The 23,779-nt window shown below is 38.5% G+C and overlaps 1 protein-coding gene across 2 annotated transcripts; it reads left to right on the top strand.

Moving 5' to 3' along the window:
- The first annotated feature begins 2,547 nt into the window (after positions 1 to 2,547).
- Positions 2,548 to 18,993, top strand: antxr1b (ANTXR cell adhesion molecule 1b). 2 transcript variants are annotated; one of them, XM_042509026.1, is made up of 18 exons: positions 2,548 to 2,956; positions 6,523 to 6,594; positions 6,682 to 6,753; positions 6,868 to 6,949; positions 7,071 to 7,104; positions 7,377 to 7,456; positions 8,380 to 8,448; positions 8,555 to 8,635; positions 8,742 to 8,802; positions 9,027 to 9,125; positions 10,784 to 10,853; positions 10,964 to 11,042; positions 12,254 to 12,349; positions 12,439 to 12,480; positions 12,667 to 12,759; positions 15,486 to 15,644; positions 17,131 to 17,211; positions 18,064 to 18,993. In XM_042509026.1, exons 1-18 carry the CDS (start codon positions 2,751 to 2,753, stop codon positions 18,442 to 18,444), a joined length of 1,857 nt encoding a protein of 618 aa, XP_042364960.1. In that variant the 5' UTR covers positions 2,548 to 2,750; the 3' UTR covers positions 18,445 to 18,993. The 2 variants fall into 2 exon arrangements, with proteins under 2 accessions (XP_042364960.1, XP_042364961.1); XM_042509027.1 differs by lacking the exon at positions 2,548 to 2,956 and adding an exon at positions 5,106 to 5,124.
- Positions 18,994 to 23,779: the final 4,786 nt, after the last annotated feature.

The following is a 23,779-nucleotide window of genomic DNA, read 5'->3' as shown; positions in this document are numbered from 1 at the left end:
AAAAACACAGCGCTGTTTTCTCACGTCTCCATTGTGCTGCAGTGAACCGCTGCTGCCATACAGGACCGACAGCAGAGCGCGCACACTTACAGAGAAACACACATCCATGCATCTGCAGCCAGAGAGGTGATCACCTGCAGGCAGATGCTTTATATGCACATTTACGCATTTTCTTTCTTTCTTTCAATTTATGTTTAAAATAGTTTTAGTAAAATGTATTTATAAAACACATTTCATGCCCAAAGTGATTTACAGATTAGCCAGGTCAAGTCAAAGGTCACTATAGTCCAATCACAAAGCATCTCACCATGGACTGACGCAATAATAGTTTCCATTCAATGTAAATTTTATCAATATAGATTGAAAACAGTTAAGGAAAATATAAATCACAAATCTGTCACAAAGTCAAATCTTTATGTGCATACTGAGATGATACATTTTAAAATTATAGCATATAATTCAAAAGACTAACTTATTAAATATCTCAGACTCTCAACGGGCTATACCACCTGCAGATTACAATGTCCACTCCACATACACCTCAGTAAATAACACTGGCTCATTCGTGCAGGACCTAATTAAAGAGCAGAGCTAAAGAACAATTTAAAAAAAGAGAACTTACTGAGTGTGAAGAGCTTAATGTCCTCCTCAGATCATCCATTCCTGTGCATGCCACATTTAAACCTAAATGTAAACAGCTGCATTTACCTAAATTTAGCAAAGCGTCCCTTTTTAGGAGACATAAATCCTGTGCTCTGTTGTTCATCTAAGCTACACAGCACCAGGATGCAGTGATGGCAAGAAGAATATTCAGTTTCCTCTATGAAGTGTGTTTTTATGTTGGCACAAACAGAGAGGACTACTGCCATGATTTTTTTTTTAATTTGGGTGAAAGGCCCAACTTCTGTCACTTCAGTTTATTTGGTTTGGTGTCAACTGATTTTTTTTATTAAAGCAGCTAATGCGAGGTTGTGCTTTGCAATTATTAACTCAGTCCTCTTAAGTCCGATGTGGCATTTAGGTCTTAAAATAATGAGTATCTGTTTTAATGGCTGTAGATTTAAGGACCCAAATTAGGAGGCAGAGTTTAGTTGAAAACATAAGTGTGAGATTATTGTCAGTGAGTTGTTCAGTCCGGTAGAGGGTTCTTTGTTGCTGAGGTTTCAGGCTGGAGAGGAGGGTCTGTGAGGCAGGTAGGTGTTGCAGAGCAGACTGAGCGGCCCCAACTGGAGAGGTCCTCAACAGAAAAACAGGACTCAAAAACAGTGCACTTGGAAAATATTCACGTTTTTTCAAAAGTTTCAAAGTCGGCCTGAGCAGAGTACCACATAAGGTAAATGGACAGTCTGGCAACAAGTGGAAGACTGAACCAGGCTTTTATCCAGCAGAGAGTGCAGGTGGTTTGATTAAAGATGAGCAGCAGGTGTGCAGACTTGAGTGACGGCAGGAGACCTGGAAGCCACGCCCAATTTCAGACAACAAACACACACAAGAGAGACACACAGGAACATACAAACACAAATGCACCCTGACACCATCAAAGAAGATTGATACCACACCTACTGTATGTGTACGTTGAACGTATTCTAATTCTTAGGTTGTCAAATAGTGATGATTTGTCACGACCCTACAGGCATCTTACACTGATGCATGAGGCACCCTTTGGTGTTTGTATGAGACGCATCAGACTTTAAACTCACTCTGATGTAAACCCATTTGCACCAATGTTAGATGCACAGAGCGTGGTATAAAGAGCGAGAGAGTTTGTGAAGGCTGGAGGTCGACAGACAAAGGACTTTCACCCAGGATGCCGCTGTTTGTGTCCTGAGTAAAACCAAAACTGAACATGCTTTTAACCATACCAAGATTTTTCCCAAATCAAACCAGGTACATACATAAACTAGCATGTCCAAAACTGACGTTGGGAGTGAAAAAGTGTTCAGACGGTGCTCAAAATATTAATTAATTTACTTCTGCATCTTAAATAAGTATGACCAACATAAAATCATTAATCTTCTTCCAAGATAAACCCAAAAAGAAATGGCATAAAATAAGCAGTCGTAATGTTTTTCCTTTCTAATCCTTAATCAACCGAGAAACTGTACAGAAATGAACCATAACTTATTTTTTTCTTCCAGCTGTATAAATTCCTGTGTAACTTTCCGTTTCTTTTTTAAATCCCCAAAGGTTTCACTATGTTTGACATTTGACATGCAACAGGTATTTAGTGTTACTTTAAGATAATGATTATTTCACTTTAATTGTGGTTAAGTTCTTGCTTTTATTGTAAATAAACTTAAGTAGATGACCAAGTACAGTGACTTGGTGCATGTATTTACCACTAAGTGGCACTGACGTGTAGGTGTTGAATCGAGTAAACCTGCAAGAAAAGTGAAGGAAAAACAAACAAAAGTATTAAATGTGTGATGAAAGCTGTAGGATCATTCAGACAAACACATGAGAGAAACACAGTTTATTATGCAATTAGACTTTTTTTTTTACAAATTGTTGAGGTGAACTGATGGCAGTGTGTGCTCAAAAGATTAAGTGTGGAGAGAGAGAGTGAGCCGAAGACTCAGTCCCAACAGCTTCACTCCTCCTCTGCCAGCGCACATCTGCTGCTGAGGAGATGGGACACTGATCCAGAGAGGAGCATTAATGCCTTGGAGATTGCTCTGTGCAGCATGGCTGACTGCACCGGTGTGCTGTGAGAGGAGAAGTGGACCAACATCTCCAGCTGGAGACTATTTATGTTTACCCTCTCTTTGCTTGAGCTGGTGCTTTCTCTGAAACCTGGGGTGATGTCCCACTGCTGGTGCAGGCAGGTCCTGCTCGGTGTGGAACTGGGCATGCTGGTGGCAGTCCTGGTGGCCGGCAGTGCAGGACAGATGCATGACAGGAGGGAGGCAGGGTCGTCCTGCTACGGAGGATTTGACCTCTACTTTGTTTTGGACAAGTGAGTGCTACTACTTTTACTCAGCTTTTAATACTTGGTGCATGACTCATTGAAGACGCAGGTGCAACCATTCAAGATGATCTCCAGAGGCACTAATCGGCTACTTGCATTACAAATACTTGCTACTGTACTTTAACTAGCAGCTTTAAAAGTAAAAGTTGAGAAAAATGAAAACAGAACTGATTTTGGGCTGCAGATGAAGACAAAAAGAATCATGTGACTTTGAATCAAACTTCCATAACTAGTTCTTTTGAATCCAGCTGGCACATGTGGTTATAATGTATGTTTATTTTGAAATGTGACCTGTCCAGCTCTTTCTGCTCAAGGCAGCAGGTAGAGGGGTTTGCTAAAGGTTAAATGAAAAAAGGAAAGAGAATGGATTACTCATTCAGTTGTCAAATCTGTTGAATTCTTGGGATACAGCGTGTGGTGTGTATCTACCATTTTAATGCACCATCATTTTCCAGTTTTTGAAACTGAGGAGTAAACAAAGCTTTGCATTTTATGGTCATTCTGTCCCACAACAAACTATAGCTGCCCTAAAATTCATTATCATTTCATTAATTTGAGCTATTAAGTGTCAGAAAATAGTGAAAACGCCCATTGCGAGTCTCAAGTGATGTCTTCAAATGTCTTGTTTTGTCAGACTAAGTGTAAAAATCAAATAAAACTCAATATTCAGTTGTCAATCAGAGAAAAGCAGAAAATCATCACACTGGAGAAGCTGGAGACAGAGAATGGTTGGCACTTTGCTTGAAAATGACTTAAAACAATGAATTGTTCATCATAATTGTTGAAGATTATTTTTTCTGTCAATGAACCAATCAATTAGTTGACTAAATGCAACGTGGTGTCTTTTTTTTTTTTTTTTTTAACCAAACAGGAGCCGATTTTTAGAGATTTTAATACCCAGGAAGCTCAGGCATAAGGGTTAAATTACACTGTCCATTAAACTGTCATGAAGCAGATGTGAAGCTCCTGAACATGTCACGTGAAATCATGTGTCAGTGTGTTGTTGTTTTGGGCAGGTCAGAGCATACTCCTGGAACAAAACGGCAGTTTTCTCAACTCTCTCTTAAAAGAACCATTCAGGGACAACAATTTAAAGGGACAGTCCACTCCAGAATCAGAAATACATATGTTTGCTCTTAACTGTAGTGCTACTTATCATTATAGATTGCTTTGGTGTGGGTAGCAGAGTGTTGGAGATATCGGCTGTAGAGATATTTGCCTCATCTCCAATTAAACGGAACTAGATGGCACTTTTTTTTAAAAAAAAAAAAAAAAGGGAAAAAAAAGGTAAAACTTATCAACAATGCCTCTTTCATGACCTGGTTACTCAAGATAATCTACAGACCCTGTTTCATATAGGAATTATTGTCTTTTTGGAAGAACTACACCAGCAAACTTTCATAACACATGCAGGAAACGTTCATCAACTCATGGACCTGAGGCTCGTGACAGTGTGAGATGTAAACATTTCTGGTGTCCTTCTTGGCTTAGCTGTAACATTAGCTAGCTCAGTGGTGCTAGGTCAGCCGGCAGTAGATGCACGCTCTCTTTTTTGCAGTGATACAGGTGTTGTCAGGTAAGAAGAAAATAGATTACTACTCACTACTCACAGTAAGATCTGAGGATTAGCTTTATCAACCTGGACATGATTTATGGAAAGAGACATTCTTGTTGAGTCTCTCCAATGTAATTTTTGGGGCTTTAAGCACTACAAGCTGAGAATGCAAACATCTCTAGCCGATATCTCCAAGACTCGGCAAGTCACATCAAAGCAGTTTAGAGTGATAAATAGCTCTCCAGGTAAAAGAAAACATGTATTTTTGACTTTGGCTTGAACTGTCACTTTAAAAGTAGTGAGAGTCCACAAAAAATGTGTTTACAGAGGGATAAATCATTTGCAAAATGCTGATGCGTTCACTTCAGTGATAAAGTGCACTGCAGGGATTCCTGTTGTCAAAGTTCGGCCACGTTTCAGCGGCAGGAGCCCACATTTAGCTTCAGCTCTCTCTGCTGCAGCCTGCAGAACCCTTTCTCCATTAGAGCCAGATGTTCCAAAGATCCCGAGTTTTTGGCTGTCTCTGCACTGGGACTCACATCACAGGATAAATGAAAACATAAGAAGGGAAAAGAAGAGAGGCAGTGCAGCGTGAGAAGAGGTTTTGCATATTTGCCTCAAAATTCTCTTTAATTGCTGACTTCCTCTTTAAATGCTGCATTCTTCTTTTGATTGTTATGTTGAGTTCACACCTGTTTTCAAAATTAAGGCTTGACATAAAGCTAAGCTCGTCTGAGAGAAGGACGTGGCACTTTTTGTTCTTTGTTTAGCTTTTACAAAATTAGCTGTAAAGCCACATGAGAAGAAGTTGAAAAACTAGACATTAACACTCACAAGGAAATACAGAGGCTAAAACTCACTGGCCACTCTAAATGTAGGGTGTAAATCATAAGTTTCATCTTGATATGATGTATTGATTCTTTGGACAACTATAATGATATTTACTAATATTAAAAGTCTGCCACCATGCAGTTTCGATTAAATTGGCCTGCGATCAATATGTAATAAAATCAGTAAATATCCTCATCACTCTGAAACTGATGCTACATGACCAGAGAAAAATGGCTGTGGCATTTGCTTTTGCTCAAGAGGTAAAAATACCTACAGAATGTGCTGTATGGCACCGAACCAATAAACGCTCACGCTGGTGGGTGAGGTAAAGCAAGCTTGTCCATTTTGACACGGGAAACAATTTGGCAGCTGACTGGTGTAACAATCTTGAGTTACAGTTATCAGTGGGATAAATCTTGTTTCTGAAATAGTTGGCACAGTAACAGAATTTTGGTTTATACTTCATCAGCAGTGCCTTTTTTTACAATTTCAGCTCAAGATTCTCATTCTCAGATCTTTTTACAGTACAGGAAACAGTGTTAAACAGTGTGCTGTGTTTGTTAAGAGAGTTAAAGAAACAAACAATACAGTAACAGAATCTCGGTTTATATTCTAGCAGCACTTCTTTGTTTTACAGCTTTATCTGAGTTTGGTGTGCGTTTTAGAGAGAGAGAGAGGGAGGGAGAGAAGGCGGGTCTCTCTTGATCCGCTTTTATATTTATTGTCGCCACGGTGACAGGCATATGAAAATGCAGAAGTATTGTCTGTAGTTCAAGCAACAGGCCTACAGCCAAAGAAAAAAATGTTGCAAAACGAGTCATCCAGTTGGTTTAAGCTTCGAGGTGAGCAGGGAGATCTGGGCGCTGGTGCAATGGACGGAAGTTCACACGAACTACCAACATTGTCATGATTGAACGCTGTTTGAAAATCAGTGAAGTAATTATTTGGGAATCCAACATTAAATCCTCTAAGTACCCTTTCAATGGTTTACAGCAGAGACCTGACGTGTGACCTGCAAATTGCAGTGTTCCTTCTGGTAACACATGAACAAGTTTTGAGTCAATGTTTGTTTTCAACTTTCTACATAGGAGTCATGAAATTGAAAATATATACTACTAATACTGCAAGATGATCAAAGTAATTGGTTTTCCTTGAATCTTCCTCTCAGGTCAGGCAGTGTGCAACATTACTGGAATGAGATATATTACTTTGTTGACCACCTGGCTCATAAGTTTATCAGGTAAGTCCTCACAGACACATCAGATTTAAATATTTTTTAAAAAATGATTGAATGTAAAACACTAAAGTTGTCCTTTCTTTTATACAGTCCTCAGCTACGGATGTCCTTTATTGTGTTTTCAACAGAGGGGAGGATTCTCATGGCACTAACAGAAGACAGGTACAGACACATCTGTTTTAGTTTTTTATATATCTGGTCAATTTGATCCTTGTGTGATCTCATTTCATTTTCATAAATGTCCATTTTAATTTTCTGGAATACGTCACCTACCAGAGACCAGATTCGGGCCGGACTGGAAGAGCTGCGCATGGTGCAGCCAGGTGGAGACACCTACATGCACAGAGGTTTTCAAAGAGTAAGCCATCTGTTAAGTCAATGGGAAAAAGATCCTCCTTACCCAACAGTATGGCATCTAACTTTAAAAAACAGGCCCATTTAAATTTATTGTCACTGACGCCTCTTAACTTCTCTCTCAGGCCAGCGAGCAAATATACTATGGGACTGGCGATGGTGAGTTTTCCTTTTTAACACTTAATCATTCCTTCTGCTGGTGGAGTCTTTTTAACTGTTCATCAGAACTCAGTGCAAACATATGGTGCAGTCATCAACTCAAGACAGAAAGAACAACAAAAATACGACTGCTCTTTCCGTCACGTGACAATTAGGTTCAAAATATTAAAAAAAAAAAAAAAAACGATAAAAAATGGATTTCACTGGATGAGATGGATATTGTACCATTATTTAAAAAAGATTTTTTATTGTGATCCATCTCTGACTTTCAGGTTACCGGACAGCCAGTGTTATCATCGCTCTGACGGACGGTGAACTGAGAGAAAATCAGTTTGACCTGGCACAAAGAGAGGTGACTGGAAATCCAGTTAGGGTGTCAGTGTAATCTAACATTATATTAATGTATTTTTCTTGCTATCCTCTTCTCAAACTGATCCTTTCCCCAGAAGCCAGTATAAGAATGCATTACGCATACTTCTTATTTTTACCCTCACCATGCTACTTTAAATATAACATAAAATCAGAAAACTAAATCCTCACTGAATTACTTACAGCAGGAAGATATTGCTGTGTTGTCCTCTTTGGGAAAACGTCCAGGCTTGTTGTGCTTGTGGCCACATGACTCTCAGTGATGTCACAGCAGATGTGTTCCAGCTGTCAGTGGCATAACAGAAGTCACATTACTGACGGAGGCGTTCCCACAAGTGGAAAAAGCTTTAAACTTTCGATCCATAAAGTGCAGTGCCACCGCACTTTTCTAACCATTGTGATTCACTGAACATTCATCATTTTACTGAAACTTCATGTTGTTTGTTTAAAGAGACAGATCACCCCCAAATCAAAATTGCATATGTTTTATCTTACCTGTAGTGCTACTTATCAGTCTTGATGTAAGTTTCTAAGTGCTGGGGATATCGGCCATAGAGATGCCATAGAAGGAAGTGTGCATCTACCCATCCATGCGAGGCTTGTGTTTGTGACAATGCAAGATATAACCATTAATGGCGTCCCTCCTTAGCTGTAATGTTACCAGGATTTCTGGAAAGAGACATTGCTGTTGTGTTTAACATATTTTTTGTTTTGGTGCTTTGAGCACCACATGCCGAGTGACATCTAGTTTCATTATATCGGAGAGAAGGCAGACATCTCTATACCTGATGTCTTCAGCACTCTGCAACTCCCATCAAAACAATGTAGACTGATAAACAGCACTACTGCTAAGAGGAAAAATATGTGTTTTTGATTTTATGGTGAAATGTCCCTTACGTGTCTTAGGCTAGCAGAGCGCGCCAGTTAGGTGCCACTGTCTACTGTGTGGGAGTGAAAGACTTCAATGAAACCCAGGTAAATGACTTTGTCAACCAAAAATCAAGTTAACCAGTGAATGAATTAATCAATCCAAACTGTAAGATATATAATCAGCTAATCATTCAGTCATATGTCCTCACAGCTTTCAACAATAGCTGACAGTAAGGACCACGTCTTCCCTGTGAATGATGGATTTGAGGCGCTACAAGGGGTCATTGACTCGGTATGACAGACACTTTTATAACAGAAAAATGATTAAATACCTCATTGAATAATTTAATCTACTGTACCTTTAGTTCAACTTCTTATGTTGTTATTTTTCCTTTCAGATTCTGAAGCGATCCTGCATCGAGATCCTGGCTGTGGAGCCGTCCAGCATCTGTGAAGGAGGTAAAGATGCACAAGAGAAAACAAACACCTGTGTTATTTACAGTATATCATATTTAGTTTAGATAAAATGCTGCACCTGAAAGTTACAAAAACAAGTACATGATATACAGTAAATACATTATCAGATTACATAAATGACTCTGCATCAGCTTCTTCAGAAATACACATTGAATAAACTACTGTCAGGACAAATGACATTGACGTTTATTTTAATCCCACTGCAGAATCTTTCCAGGTGGTCATTAAAGGAAACGGTTTCCTTCACGCCCGAGACGTACAGAAAGTTCTCTGCAGTTTTCGCATCAACGACACAGTCACTTTAAGTAAGTGCATGCTACGATTCACAAACACTGATGCACTACAATTTTAAATTGTGTCCTTTATAAAATGTATTTTTCGTTTTTTGTGACTTTTTAACTGCATTATTACATATTTGTACATAAACAATCAGATGCCCCACATCAAATTTTCACCTAAACTCTGCATTCCCCCTCAGCAGAAATGTTGGCATTGTACGTTTCTACAAACCACTGATACATTACTTTTGTACTCTATTATGTAGTAGATATGATAAAACTTTACATTTCAACAATGCTGAATGTGTGGTTAAGTTTAGGGCACAGACCCACTTGATTATTGTGAAGAAAAGATCATTTTAGCACTACCATGGCTGTAAACACAGCAATGTCTTGTTAAAAAAAACTACAGCTTTGCATGGCGATTCCAGGTTTGAAAAACAGCAGGGGAGTACTTTACACCTCGATGTTTGGTGCCTAAAAATTGCTGGAAATGCAGGAAAGGGTCTCTAAAATACAACTGGTTTGGTTGTTTGTTGGTCTTGAACTTTGGTCTGCAGCTTGGCAGGCATCTTGCCCTGATGACATGCAATCAACCATCCCTCCACCTCCAGAAAACAAAATCAGCTCATATATTATGATACTTTAGAAACAATGATGTGATAAATATGAAATGCACAAAGTAACACATTTATGGTTTGCAGAAAACTGCAATGCCGACATTTTCTTCTGGCAACTGGGCTGGAATATTGGACTAAACAATTATCAGTTCACCAGACACATATTGCTGTGTGTCTGCTGGATGTATAAACAATCAAATAGCAACTTCACCATATTAACTTTACAAGGCCATGTGCTTGTTGTGGAGATCTGAAACCAACAGTATAAAGGCTGCAAACTGGCTCTGTCCAGAAGTAACATAATCCATGAAAATGATCACATATTGCTTAAAAATTAAGGTAGGGCATTTACTGTAAGTACAGAAGTACAGAGGGTGGACTGAATCAACGTTTTTCTTGACAGAAGAATGTAAATGTATGTGTGAATAAGCTCTGTATTACGTCCTCTGTTGTCCACGTTCTGCTGAAGTGATCGACAGAAGAGGACAACACTGTAGGTGTGTGAATACATACTATTAATAGACAAATACAAAAGCAGCAGTTCGGGGAATTTCACTCAACAGCCATTTACATCATTGTTACAAGTTTGTTTTGGCCATGCAGACAGAGCTGGGTGGAGGGGGGTTAGAGCAGCTCTTTGTGGCAGACAATGATTTAAATCCCCATCCTCCCCAAAAACCATCAACACCATCTTCCCGCTCTTTGAATCAGCTGGTATAACGCTCAGCGCTTCTCAGATGTCTGCAGGGGAATGTGGATCTCATCAGGCACGAGCCCTGTCTTTGCACACACTAGACACTCACTCAGCCAGGGTAAATAAACCACAACCCTCTCTCATTTGCTTCATTTTCCATAAGGAGAGGAAGTCCAGGGATTTAATAACAAAAAGAATATTTTGAGGCATGAATCTCCTGAAGTTTGAGGACTGGAAGAGAAAAATCAACTTTTTGTTTTGCATCACTTTCTCTTTCACCAGTGATCGTGGCCTATCTTGCATACACTGCATACGCTCAAATCTCATAATTACAGCATATCGTGATACAAACTCTCATTCTATTTCCACAGTGAAAAGACCTTTGGTGGTGAGAGATACGTACCTTTTGTGCCCAGCTCCTGTTCTGGAAAAAGTGGGAACGTAAGTGATTAATGATACAGAGACATGGCTGTCTGGGTTGGATTAGACTGAGGCGCTAACTGTCAGCAAATTATCATCATTTTTATTTATATTTGCTACCATTTCTAAAGGTCTGCCACGCTCCACGTCAGCATGAATAACGGCCTGAGCTTCATATCAAGTTCCGTCACAATCACTGCAGTCACTTGTGTAAGTATGCAATTTACACAAGACGGATGATACAAAAAAGCTGAACTCACACATTATAGCTAAATGTACTCGGTGAACTTCAGTCTAGACTTTGGCTCATTTTGTGACTCCCCCTTCTAGTATGATGTTGTTGGCCATGTGGGATCAGTGCATCACAGAAACTCTTTTCTTCTTGGATCAGCTGTCTCTTTCATTTATCTTTGAAGAAATGTCTGCTGTCACACATGTTTGCAGCTGCAGCAGTTTGACCCTCTGACTCAGCTCGCTGCATTTCATTACAGTGACCTTGACGCTGACAATATGTTATAAAAATTGAAAGTAACCCATAATGTTCTCAGCAAATATTTCCACTCTGCTAAATGCTGTTGAAAAGACATAGAAGAGGCCGATGAGTAGTTGTCTAAAGCACTTATGCAGTTTTGGTTGAAAAGAGATATTAAATACAGTTGGCAAACTGTAATCATAATCATAAATAAACCTAAAAAATGCCATTATTATTATTGTTATTATTATTATTATCACAACTGGTTATAATTCTGGTTCTCTTGATTTCATTACTTTCAAATGCATAAGAAAGTGGAAAACTAAAATGTAATATAAGTGTTAAATAGACTATATTACTGTCGACTGTTGTAGTTTCTGTATAGTGTTAGACTATCTTTAAAAATGTCAGTAAAAAGTATGGTATGTCATAAAAGTCATAAAAACATCATAGTGTGTGCGCTTTTAGAGTGCGGCCCTTAGTTGTATGCTGGCTGTCACTCATTTAAACACACACAAAATGAAAATATAATGTTGTCTCAAAGTAACATCATGTTCTTGAAAGTTGTGCTCAGGTTGGGTAAGTTACGGACCTTCAAATGTAGGCCTAATCTATGCAGGAATTGTTGGTTATTGTTTGTGAACAGTATCACTACTAAAAGTGAAAGTGAAAACAAACCCCAGCTTTGTTTTTTTTTCTATGCTGTGACCACAATTTTTACAGCTTCCTCTTGCCCCGACCTTAGCTGCACACTGTGTCCTTCAATGCAGCAAAATAAGAAGAAAATACAGGCGGAGAGCGGTGTCTCTGCAGAAAAATACAACACTTCACACTCTCAATGGGTCATAAGAATGATTGGGAGGGACTATCTATCTATCTATCTATCTACATTTAGGCTTTTAGGTAAAACTCACCCTCTTCATATTCTGTCTCTTTTTTCTCCCTCTAGTCTGATGGGACGTTTGTGGCCATCGCTCTGCTCATCCTGCTGCTCCTGCTCACCATCCTCCTGCTCTGGTGGTTCTGGCCTCTGTGCTGCACTGTGGTATGACGGCCATCTTGGATCCTGTCAGTGAAAAACAAACAATAGTGTCTTTGAGGCTTACGCTGCATATTTCTTTTTCAAATTTGCAGGTAATTCATGAGCCTCCGCCTCCAGTAATAGAGGACGTGTCTGTAAGTGATTTTTGTCTTTACCTCATAATGAAACAATTATATAAAAGTCTTGGCATTTATGTTGATGTTTTAGTATTGGTTTAGTATTAATTTACTCGTTTGTTAAGCACAGCGCATCTGCCCAGCTACAGTCTCAGCAATTTGTTTCCTTCTTGCAAACTTGAATACTGTTTCCTTCCTCTGCAGGATGATGAGGACGGTTTTCCGAAGAAAAGGTGGCCCACAGTGGATGCCTCGTATTACGGAGGACGTGGAGTCGGAGGCATCAAGAGAATGGAGGTAGAAAGAGATAATTGCAACATAGATGGCAAATGAATTAATATGTAATAATGCACTGGCACTTAGTGTTTTAAATATTTTCAGATATATTAAACTTCTCTGTTTGCCAAATTCACTTTATTCATTTCACAATATGTTTGATTTAAAGCTGCTATAATCATGAGAGGTTTTTCTTACATTGAATCAACATCAAACATGTCTTTGTAATGTAACTACTTCTTTCAATATCAAATATGATATCTTCAAAATATTCTAATAAAATCCACTGCATGTGATCATCAGCTTCAAGTTCACAGATGAAAAACACATGATGGCCTTGAATCAAGCACTTGGCTAGTTTTATAGAGATCAAACACAAATACAGCAGGAATACAGAGGGATACAGGAAACGACTCATTCCTTAAAAAAGATGACTATGCAAGTCCATGCTGGAAGTGACTGAGTCACTTTGTTTTTGTGACTAGTTTGGAGATCCAGCAAGAGTCAAGATGAGGCCATCTGGCCAGTAAACTGAAAAAAAGAACAGATTTAGCAAATGCCCAGAGGCTATGATGTGCTTTCTGTTAGTGAGCTTGCATGACTCGGTTGTGGTTGTTATACAACAGGACAGTGTTTTCGGTTTTTGGCATTGTGCACAGGAGAAATGAAGGTCCTGTCAGTGAAATCTTGTGCAATGACTTGGACTTTACAGCTCTAGATGGTAAAAGAAAAATAATGTCAATCTCACTATCTGTGAGGAGAAGGTGGCAAAGGAAACCAGTGGAAAGAAAAGTTCAGAGTCATGCGATTTCTTTTGTAATAAGAAAAGGCAGTCAGACATCTTCAACAACAGGAATGAGACATCCGCAAATCAAGAGGGACCAGATGTGTCTATTGTCTGAGAGGAGGAAGGTCAAGGAGACAGAAGTCACCCTCTCAGTGTGAAGTGCTTTCCCGACTGGTAGTGCAGTGTGAGCAGTCTGTGCTGTGAACTCGAAGCCTTGAAGCGGCACCGCTTCCAAAGAGAGCAGTGGAAAATATGCACAACTTCATTTAAGTGCTTTCTCTGCCAAGTTAAAGCCTTCATGGCTTCTCTGTGGCAGTTGCGAGGGAGTAAATCTGAGTAATGAACTTCCAAGGTCCCTTTGACAGAGCTGGTTTCATTCTTGATTTGATGGATTGTTCTTGTCATTTACTTTGGTGTTTTTCAAGGTAATTATGAAGGAAACCTGGAAAAAAATGCTTTTAGTGAAACTACTTTACATTTGAGAAGGCAAACTACCTGTGGCAGTATGTCTCTCACTGAATTTTCAGATTTTATGCTATAAAAACAGGCTGAAAAGTAGGCTAATTGCTGTTCTCCGAGAGACTTAGGAAAAAATCACAAATCTGAAACTCTGGAACATAAATGGACACAATTAAATTTAAGGCAAGGGAGCCAACTTTTGACTCCTTGTGGATTTCAGAGGACTGGGTTCAATTAACAGCTATGTAGACATGCTACCAACATCTGGATATGTAAAGAAAGAGTAATTTTTATTTGTAAAAATAAAGCAGCAAGTTGTTGCAAAGACTGACATCATTCATTTACAACAGTTTAGGTCATTTAATGCAGAGGCATCTGCAAAACGGTTCTCCTTGAGCTCACATTATCAGCTGATGTGATTACATCGTGTTGATATCACAAAATAGTGATATAGGAATGATGCAAGACTATGAGTCTCAGAGCGGCTTTGTGAGGCTCTACGCCAGCACAGCTCTGTTTTAAACTAAATGCTAAAAATCAGCATGCTAACAGGCTGACAGTGACAATGTTAACATGCTAATGTTTAGATTGACTAGATAGACTATAGTGTGGCAAGTTCACCATATTTTTTTTCTATTGTTTCAGCATGTTTATAAGCATTAACTGCAAAGTACAGCCGAGGCTTATTGGAATTAGGCATGGGTGCTATCAAGGTATCACGGTTTACCATGGTATTTGGGAATCCCAAAGGTATGATTTTCAGCACTCAACAGATGCTGCTGTTGCTTTTAAACTGATACGAAGATGCTGTATTCAGGCGATGTACTGTAGTGCACAGCACTGACCACCAGAGGTCACTCTCACGGTGGTGACTGTGAGTGGTGGGAATAACATTACAGGACTATTAAAAAGAGAAATACATCGGCCCCTGTTTAGAAGTATTTTGGGTTTAGTCGAAACTATAATGTTGAGGCAGCCAACACAAAAGAAGCAGTGTGCAGTTTCACATAATTTACGTTTAACCCACAAATATGTAGGTATACTGGTATGAGTATAACAATGTTTGGAGGATATTATACACAAACAGAATTACAGATAAGACAATGTCATACATGCATACAAACTGTCATGTATCTAATGCCCTGGTGAAATGTCAGGAAGGTATGAAGGTATGGAAAAACTGTTACCCCCCAAGCCTAATGGGAATGTCATTCTATCTATCATCTGGGAACAACTGATGTTAGTACATAATTTCTTGGTGATACATCCAGTGGTTGTTTAGATACTGTATTTCTGTCTGGACGAAAGTTGTGGACCATTAGAGCCAAACTGCCAAGATGGCCAAAAATAATTAGAAACACTGCCATTCTCTTCTTTTAGCACTGTAACCAAATATCAAGGTTGATTTAAGAGTTCCCATTTAAGCCAATTTTATTCAAAATGAGTGCCTCCTGTTTGTCACCGCTTGCAGCACAGTGCTGAGAGAATTGTTTCTGTTCAGGTCCGATGGGGAGATAAAGGCTCGACTGAAGAGGGAGCGAAACTGGAAAAAGCTAAAAACGCTCGAGTTGTAATGCCTCCAGAAGAGTTTGAGCCACCACGACCTTACTACAATGGACACAAATCTATCCCCTCTCAGAAGTGGTACTCTCCCATCAAGGTGCTCCACTTATTGACTTTTGTTTCATTTATTTGAGTTATGTTATTGGTTCATTCAGTCAGAAAGTTTGTGATTTGGTGTTAAATTTATTTTGTGTTTGAGTCATTGAATTTTCACTAGATGTCTATTAATATTTTTGCTTAAAAGTATTTTAAAAAAATTATTATTATTTGGCTTTAAAATTCCTTTTATATAATATATAATAATTCCTTTAAATATTTTTTTTCCAGAGCTCTCAACCACATCTCATGCACTTCCTCTTTGCTCAGCTGTAACATAGTTGTATAACTGTTACCAAATGTATTTAACTGCATGGTTCACATAATGTTAACATATGTAATATGATGACAGTTCCAGATGTTTTAAAACTTAAAGACTCTTCCTCACAATGGGCTCTATCAGCCATAATCTAAAAAAATCATACTTTTAGTGTTCCTGGGAATGATGTGTGACCAGGAAATAGTTAATAAAATGTGTTTCCTAACATATTAGTCAGCTGGATGGACTGTAATAGGAACCAGACATGAACTGAGCTAACCCCTGAATATGGATTCTGTTGAGCGGGTGTTATTTCTAACAAAATACATTCTTTGTTTATCTGTCGCTCGACCAAATAAAGCTTCCTATGCAAGAATCAAAGAGAAACATCTGGAGCAAAAAGTACAGATACAGTCTGGCAGAGTCACAAATATAAACACATAAACTTTGCTTGCTAGTCGGATTTTAAAGGACTGATTTTGCTGTGCAGCTGGCCGCTGCACACAAATGATGCTAATATTCTGGCTGTTGTCAGTGCAAAGGAGGACTAGGGCCATATTCAAAGAAAAACTAAAATAGTGAGAATAAGTTCATACAATTATGAGAACAAAGTCCTAATTTTGAGGAAAAAAAAGCAATAATGTTATGACAATAGTCGTTAATTAATTAGATTAAGATTATTCCATTTTACAAGAAGAAGTCTAAAATTACTAGAATAAAGTTGTAATTTCAAAGAAAAAAAAGTCATAATATTACAAAAATAAAGATGTAATTTAATGAGAATACAATTATTGTATATTGTATGTATAGTTATTGTTATTATTTGGTAACAGTTTTTCATAATATTACATGATTAAAATAGTAAATTAGTAGTACAGTAGAAGAAGTTGCATCTTAAGGCTGGAGAGACAGGTGACATTTAATCAGCTAATATTAGGATTTTTTCTCTAATAGAAGTAGGACTTATTCTTGTAGTACTGTTTTTTCTTGAAATAGTATGATTTTATTTTCACTAAATTCCAACATTATTCTCATAATATTATGACTTTTTTTCTCAAAATGATGACCTTAATCTCAAAACATTTTATTTATTTCTTTTTTTACTTTTGTTTTATTTTTTTACATTTTTGTTTTAGATGTGGCACTAATACTCAGGCGTATGTCAAAGAGCACTTGTACTCTATACGGTTATTTATTTGGACCGTCTTCTGTGATCATCTTCCTGCAGGGCAAACTGGATGCGCTGTGTGTATTCCTGAGAAAAGGCTATGACAGAGTGTCTGTGATGCGACCTCATCCTGGAGACAAGGTGAGAGATATCGACAAGCCAAAAATAACAGAATAATGGAAAGTTGAAGCGTGATGTTGTGACTTCCTCTGAGGAATTATGAGCTCTTTACAGCTGTTAGATAAGAGCACATTCATTCAAAACAAAGCAATTAATAAAATTCTGAACTAACTATGTCAACTTTTGGCAGGCAGATGTGTGTGAATTTGCCAGAGCTTAAAATCATGACCTCTGGAAATGATTGATAGAGGAAGTTTGGAGGAAAGGATCAAACTGGGAAGTTAGAATCTTATCTGAATGACATTAGATGCACGTAATCCACGGACTAAACATTTTTAAAAGCTAAAGCTGCACCAACTTCAAGCAAAAGTGGCATAGTGAGTTGACAAAGGTAAAAACAACTGCAGTATTGTCTGGAGGAATGCTCCTGTCTGCAGAAGTCATTTAGAGTAGATGCTGCCTGCCTCCTCCAGCTCTCAGCGTCAGCTCGACTGGGCTGGCAAGAATGCTGTTTCCTTCCATGACACTCGCGAATGGAGGAATTTCCTCTTTCCATCTGCTGAAAGCTGTACCCTACAAAGCCTGCCAATCCCTGTGCCACAGCAGATCCAGGAATGTCTGCAGTTTCTTGTCATTACAGATTTTCTTTCAATCTCACGCTGCAACAGATTTTTAGGTAATTCTCTTGTACTTTTTTCTTTTTTTTTTTTTTTTTTTTACCAATTTCTTGCTAATTTTTGGATCTTTTCTATTTGCTTATTGCCTTCTTCACATGTTTTTTTTAAAGAAATCATGCCACCTTGCTCAGGTTTCAAAGGGTTAAGTTCAAAAACAAAACCTATGCAATAACCTTGTTGTTGTTCTTTATTACAGGGCAAGTGCATAAACTTCACCCGAAGCAAATCCTACCCTCCTCCTCGCTACCCAATCTACAACCATCCCTCCACGCCTGTCTACTCTTTGCCCCACAGTTTCCGCCATCACCCTTCAGAGGGCGACCACATCTTCAATTTGCCCCCTTCGCCAACTTCAACGCTCCCCCCTTTGCCGTCCACTCCTCCCCCGTCCTCAACCACCCCTCCCATGTACACACCACCTCCCAACAGAGCACTGCCCCCTTCCAACATGAGCTCACTCTCTGCACCTCCGTCTCCAAATGGCTCCCTACCACCTCCACCTCAGAGTCCACCTCCATGCAGAGCACCTCCTCCATCACGCCCTCCTCCACGTCCCAATCATGAGAACCACTGGTGATTAAAAAACAAAAAGATGAGGAGAGGGATCCAAGCTCAGGATGGAAACCTGAAAGGAACTTCTCACTGCGCCTCTATCCAAACAGAGAGACAGTATAATGTTGCCGTATGAGGCTGCAGCTGGTGATTCAACTCCTGCACCGTCTGTTTTCCTCAACAAGGGGCTCACGCATGATGTGCCATGAACTATGACTTTTTTTAAGTCTAGAAAATGAATATTTAGTGTAGCAAGCACAGCTTTGGTTATTAAATGCTATTGGAGCTCAGCAGCAAAGTATTCATGTTTAAAATATTTCAACCAGACACATTGCTCAGGCATTGTGATGTGCTATGGAGTGGCATAAATTTGCATTTTCACCTTTGCCTGATGCAAATCTTTTTATGTAAAACAAATCTTTTACTGTTTTGCACAAGCAGCAGAAAATCCAGTGGCTCAGTAACTGCGTCATGTGTTTTATACATGCAAGTCTGTTTGGCAAGCGTTGTTTTGTAAAATGTATATTGTGTGAATGAATATTCATTAAATTACAGAAATATACAGTTCACATTATATTGCATCAGATGCCTGATTTCCATGGACGATGACAGTGTTTGTCATGATCTTTTTAGGTGATTGCATAAAAGGCACTTCATTTTTTTGAAGTACACTTCTATGCTTCTTGCTGAGAGTTAAAAGAAGAGCAACACCACAATCATGTTTTTACGGTAAATGTAGAACAAGAGCCTGCAGGTGATTTGTTTAATTATTTAATTGTCACTTCCTGTTAAGCTAAAGCTTATTCTTTGGTAGTGGTTGTGTTACTGATATTGGGGTGCTTTTCTTTCCTTAATTCTGTCATTGACATCACAAGTCTTGAATCCCAATTTTATTACTTTTAGACTAGCCCACTCTATGATACAGCTTGGCAGGCGTCTCGCTTAGGTGTCACACCGTCAACCATCCCCTCCACCTTAAAATACCAAAGTCAGCTCATATACTACGTCATTTTTGAAATGTTGATATGACAAGGCTATGTATGAAATGTGCAAATTTAACGTATTTGTGGTTTGCAGAAACTAAGGTATAATCACAGGTTCTCGGAATCAGAATAAGTGACAACAATTAAGGACTTACAACCACAATTTTAAATGCTGTACCTACCTGTGCTTTACGTCCACAGGTTTTCTTCTGCCCTCAATGTGCATGTAAGCGACAGCTGAACACACCTCCAATAAAGGTTGAAGACAGTAGGTGGCTTTTGAGGTTTTACTGGAAGCAATGGTCAAACTGTGAAAAGAGTGTTGCAAAACAATGTGATTCCACGAAAAAGAGTTAGACCATAGGTATTGTAAGATAACTGAAACTGGATTCACAGATAAATAAACTAGCTGACAAATACTGATTCATGCCAGAAGGAAACAAAGTGAAAGAACAATATTTTGTTCTCAAAGGAAGCACAACAAAATAATTAATCAAGGTAACATACAAATAGGAGTTGTAAGAGTAAAAACCGTAAATTACCCACCAGGTACTTTGAATGAATCATTCCCAACACATTTGCTCCAGACAGCTAGCAGGCCTAACAGCTAGCTTGATTAGCAGCGAGCTGATTGTAAAAAAAAACTAAAACAAACACAAAAACAAAAAGAAGATGCCTGTCATGCTGGGGCTTTGTCACACTGTCACGAGTAATCGGGATATTAAAACAGTACCAAGGAATTGTTAATGTTATAGGCTTTTCTCACAGCAGACATTTGGACTTGTCCTAGCAGGAAAAGCACAGCTGTTACTGATAACACTAACGATGGTTTGCTCTCTCTTAAAATGCTCCAGTGAGAGTGACTGTGAGCAAGCATGCACAAAACAAGGATCCAGAAATCAAAGCAGCTAAATCGACCTCAGACATCGTTCATTTTCTTATTTTTTACACCTGTGTTGTTTCTACTTTGTCAAGTCAAAATATCCTGCATGAAACGGGGAGAAACTTATGTCAACTGTGCACTTTTCCTGCTATGACAAGTCAGAATGACTGCTGTGGGGATAATTTGCGAGGCACTTTAAAATAAAATGGAGGATAAATATAGTGCACTGTATAGTAAATAGAGACTTTTATTACTGTATAAAGTTTGATGACGTCATGTAATTTTCTCTGTAGCTCCACCCAAGAGAGCAGAGGTGTAATCAGAAAGAATTGAAAACACCTGTGTGAGCGTGCAGGGCCTTAAACTGTGCATCATCTTTGAAGATTACACAGTTTGTATGGAAATGAATCAGACCTGAATATGACCAGACATGTTAAAGCTGTTAAAGGAATATTTCAGCACCCCAAATGATCTTTTGTATATCAGTAACACACTCCGCCATTGTTTACAAACTCACACAACTCGTGCAGTGTAATCCAAGTCTCATTTATCCGGTCGTATACTACCTACCAAACACATGCATTTTTGCAAGAATCTTATTTAAAACATGAACAGTCTCACTCACGGATGGTTAATGCGCCTTCCTGTGTGTTTGGGAAGAACTGAGCATACAACTGGATAAATGAGGCTTGCTGTTGAGTTTTGCTGTTGTTAAACATGGCCCTCACTTCATTTAGACGGTTGCTTTTTTTGGATCCTATTTTCGCCATGGAGGAATGCAAGAAAAACAAAGTTTTCTTCATGAAACCAACATAACACTGGGTGAATAATTGATATACAAATGATCAGTTGAGGGATGAAATACTCGATAAATACAAGATAAAGTAGGACAAGTGCATTTACTTTAGGTGAAGTATTTGCTTTAAAAGGATTTTATATATCCTAAGTTTGGTTTTATGCCTGCAATGCTCTCAGAAAAATTTTGGCAGCTATCCACAGCCATCGCAGGAGAAAGCTCTGATTTACAGACAAACAAGGAAATTAGGCCTTACATCTCTGACAAAAGGATTTGAGCTGTGGTTGAGATGGTTGTTACACCAGGTAAAGATGCACTCAAATGTCTCCAGACAAAGATATTTTGGTCACCACTATTTACTGATGGAAAAACTGGAGGAATTTGCTGAGAAAAGCACATCTGGACTGCTCTGCTTTCCAAACTAGCATTGGAGAAAATGTGCAAACAGCTAGAATGTAGACAGATTAAAGGAAGGATAAATAATTATTTACTTTATTTATAACCCCAAGCAGTTTGGAGTAAATAGTTTCCATTTTGGTTAAGACGTGTATAAACTCTCTCTAACTGAAAAATAAAATGGAACTTGATTTTCAGAGTTTGAGATTATGCAACAAGAGATAGAAGCAGACAAGTCAGCTGACTCTTATTCCACTCAGATCTACTGAAATAAATCTTAATATATCTTTTCCATGTGCTTTCCTTAGTTTGTTCAGCATTTGTAAATGCTTTTACAGACGCATGCAGACGGACTTGCAGTCCTGTGGGCAGTGAGCTAATGGAGGTGTGTCTGAGAGAAGTGCCAGAAGCAGAGGCAGTCGGATTCAAGGCAGACAATAAAATCAAAATCCAACTATGATGCTATGGGGCTCTGGAAGAGGTATTCACATAGCCTAAGGCCATTTAATTTTTTTTAATCCTTTTTTTCCCATTTCCAGCATTGTGTTGGCAGTTTGTCTTTTTTTACTGTTTGTCATGAGGAACATATAACACAATATTAAATTCTCTCATTTCCAAAAGGACAACGATGCAAAACGTTCTCAATATTTGAATGATCAAATCAATCTTCCTTCTACTAAAAAGCAACCCCACCGAAGATGAATAACTTTCAGGAGGAAAATATGCTTAGCAGCGGCCTCATCTTGGCCTGTGGCACAGTCTACCTTGGCTGCACAAACAATGGCAATCACGGACGTCGCACTGCTAATCAGCTCCACAGTGAAGCAAGTTTATGAACCACAGTGCAGCTTACACACAACCTTGAACTAATTTACAGGAAAGCCTCGGACTTATCTATTTCCATTTACATACACAAACCCTGACATGTTTATTGTGATGAAATCAGCTCGCAACCTGGCTCACTCTCCTCTCTTTCCATGCGCTCTCCATCTCTTACTAAATCTAAGATCACATGACACTTTAAAGAAAAAACAAGCAGCTCAACTTTCCCTTTTCCTCCTTAAGTAGATAGAGGTTTGAGTTGTGACTTAAATGTTTTATGCAGGTTTATTGAGGGTTCAGTCTGACATGACAACTGCACACCTGTGTTTATAGTGTTTTTCCATTTTACCTTTGCATGTTCTTTAATCTGTATAATCTAGTATAATGAAGATAAACTAAAAAAATGTTCCTGGATATTTGGCCTTGCTGCTTCAAATTCAAGGACAGCATCAGTAACACCCAAAGCAACAACACTGTCTGCATCTTTGAAGTCCAGAGGAGTAGGAATGCATCAACAACATAAAGTAAACCTTAGCAACTCTATCAACACATAAGAGACATTAAACAACATCTTAGCCTCTTCAATACCCTGCAGGGCTGCCTCTGAAAAATATCTTAACAGTGAGTCCCATCTCAAAGAAAACAGAGAAAGGCAATGAATCAACTTGAATCAAATCTCATAATTTAGGGTGTGTGCATTATAATAGTGAATGACCAGGATGTCATTGTGTTTACAAACCTTTAATAAAATCCGTTAAATGCTTTTTTTTTCACTGACATTTCCTAATGTCCAGTATTAATTGCCAGATAATATAGAAATATACAAATGCTGTAAGCAAGGCAAGGCAGCATGTTTACAAAAAATCCTTATCTTTGAGAAGATATAAAGCAAAATTAAAGCATTTAAATGAGATCTTATTATCTTAAAGGAAGAGTTCACACCCCAAATGACCATTTGTGTATCAGTTACTCACCCTGTGTCACACTGAATTCATGAAGAAAACGTCTTTTTTCTCGTATGCCTTCACATTGAAAGAAGAATCCAAAAACAGAGAAAATTCTTGATGAATTGAAGTCGTAGGGGTTCACGTTTAGCCACAGCAAACAACATCAAAACATCTGATTACAAACTCTCAAATAACTTGTGGAAAATAAACAGAGTCTTTTATCCAGTCATGAGCTAAATGGTTAATTCGGATGCACAAAAGTCATCAATAAGATGAGAATATTTAAAATACTGTCGTATAAAGGGCGCTGGTGAACTACTTGTCTATGTATGAGACTGTTTATACAACAATGTTTTAAAGCCTTGAAGAGAGGATAGGAAAGTTTATCATTAAGTCTAATTCCCCATCAGAAGGGGCTGTTTGGGAAGTATTGAGCATACGACTGGATAAAAGAGGCTTTGATTACACTGCATGAGCTGTGTGAGAGTTATTAAATGGATGTTTTATTGTAGTTTTGTGATTGTTAAACATGG

Source organism: Plectropomus leopardus, chromosome 20 (genome assembly GCF_008729295.1).
Source record: "Plectropomus leopardus isolate mb chromosome 20, YSFRI_Pleo_2.0, whole genome shotgun sequence".
Lineage (NCBI taxonomy): Eukaryota > Metazoa > Chordata > Actinopteri > Perciformes > Serranidae > Plectropomus > Plectropomus leopardus.
This window is presented reverse-complemented; position numbering and strand designations above follow the sequence as displayed.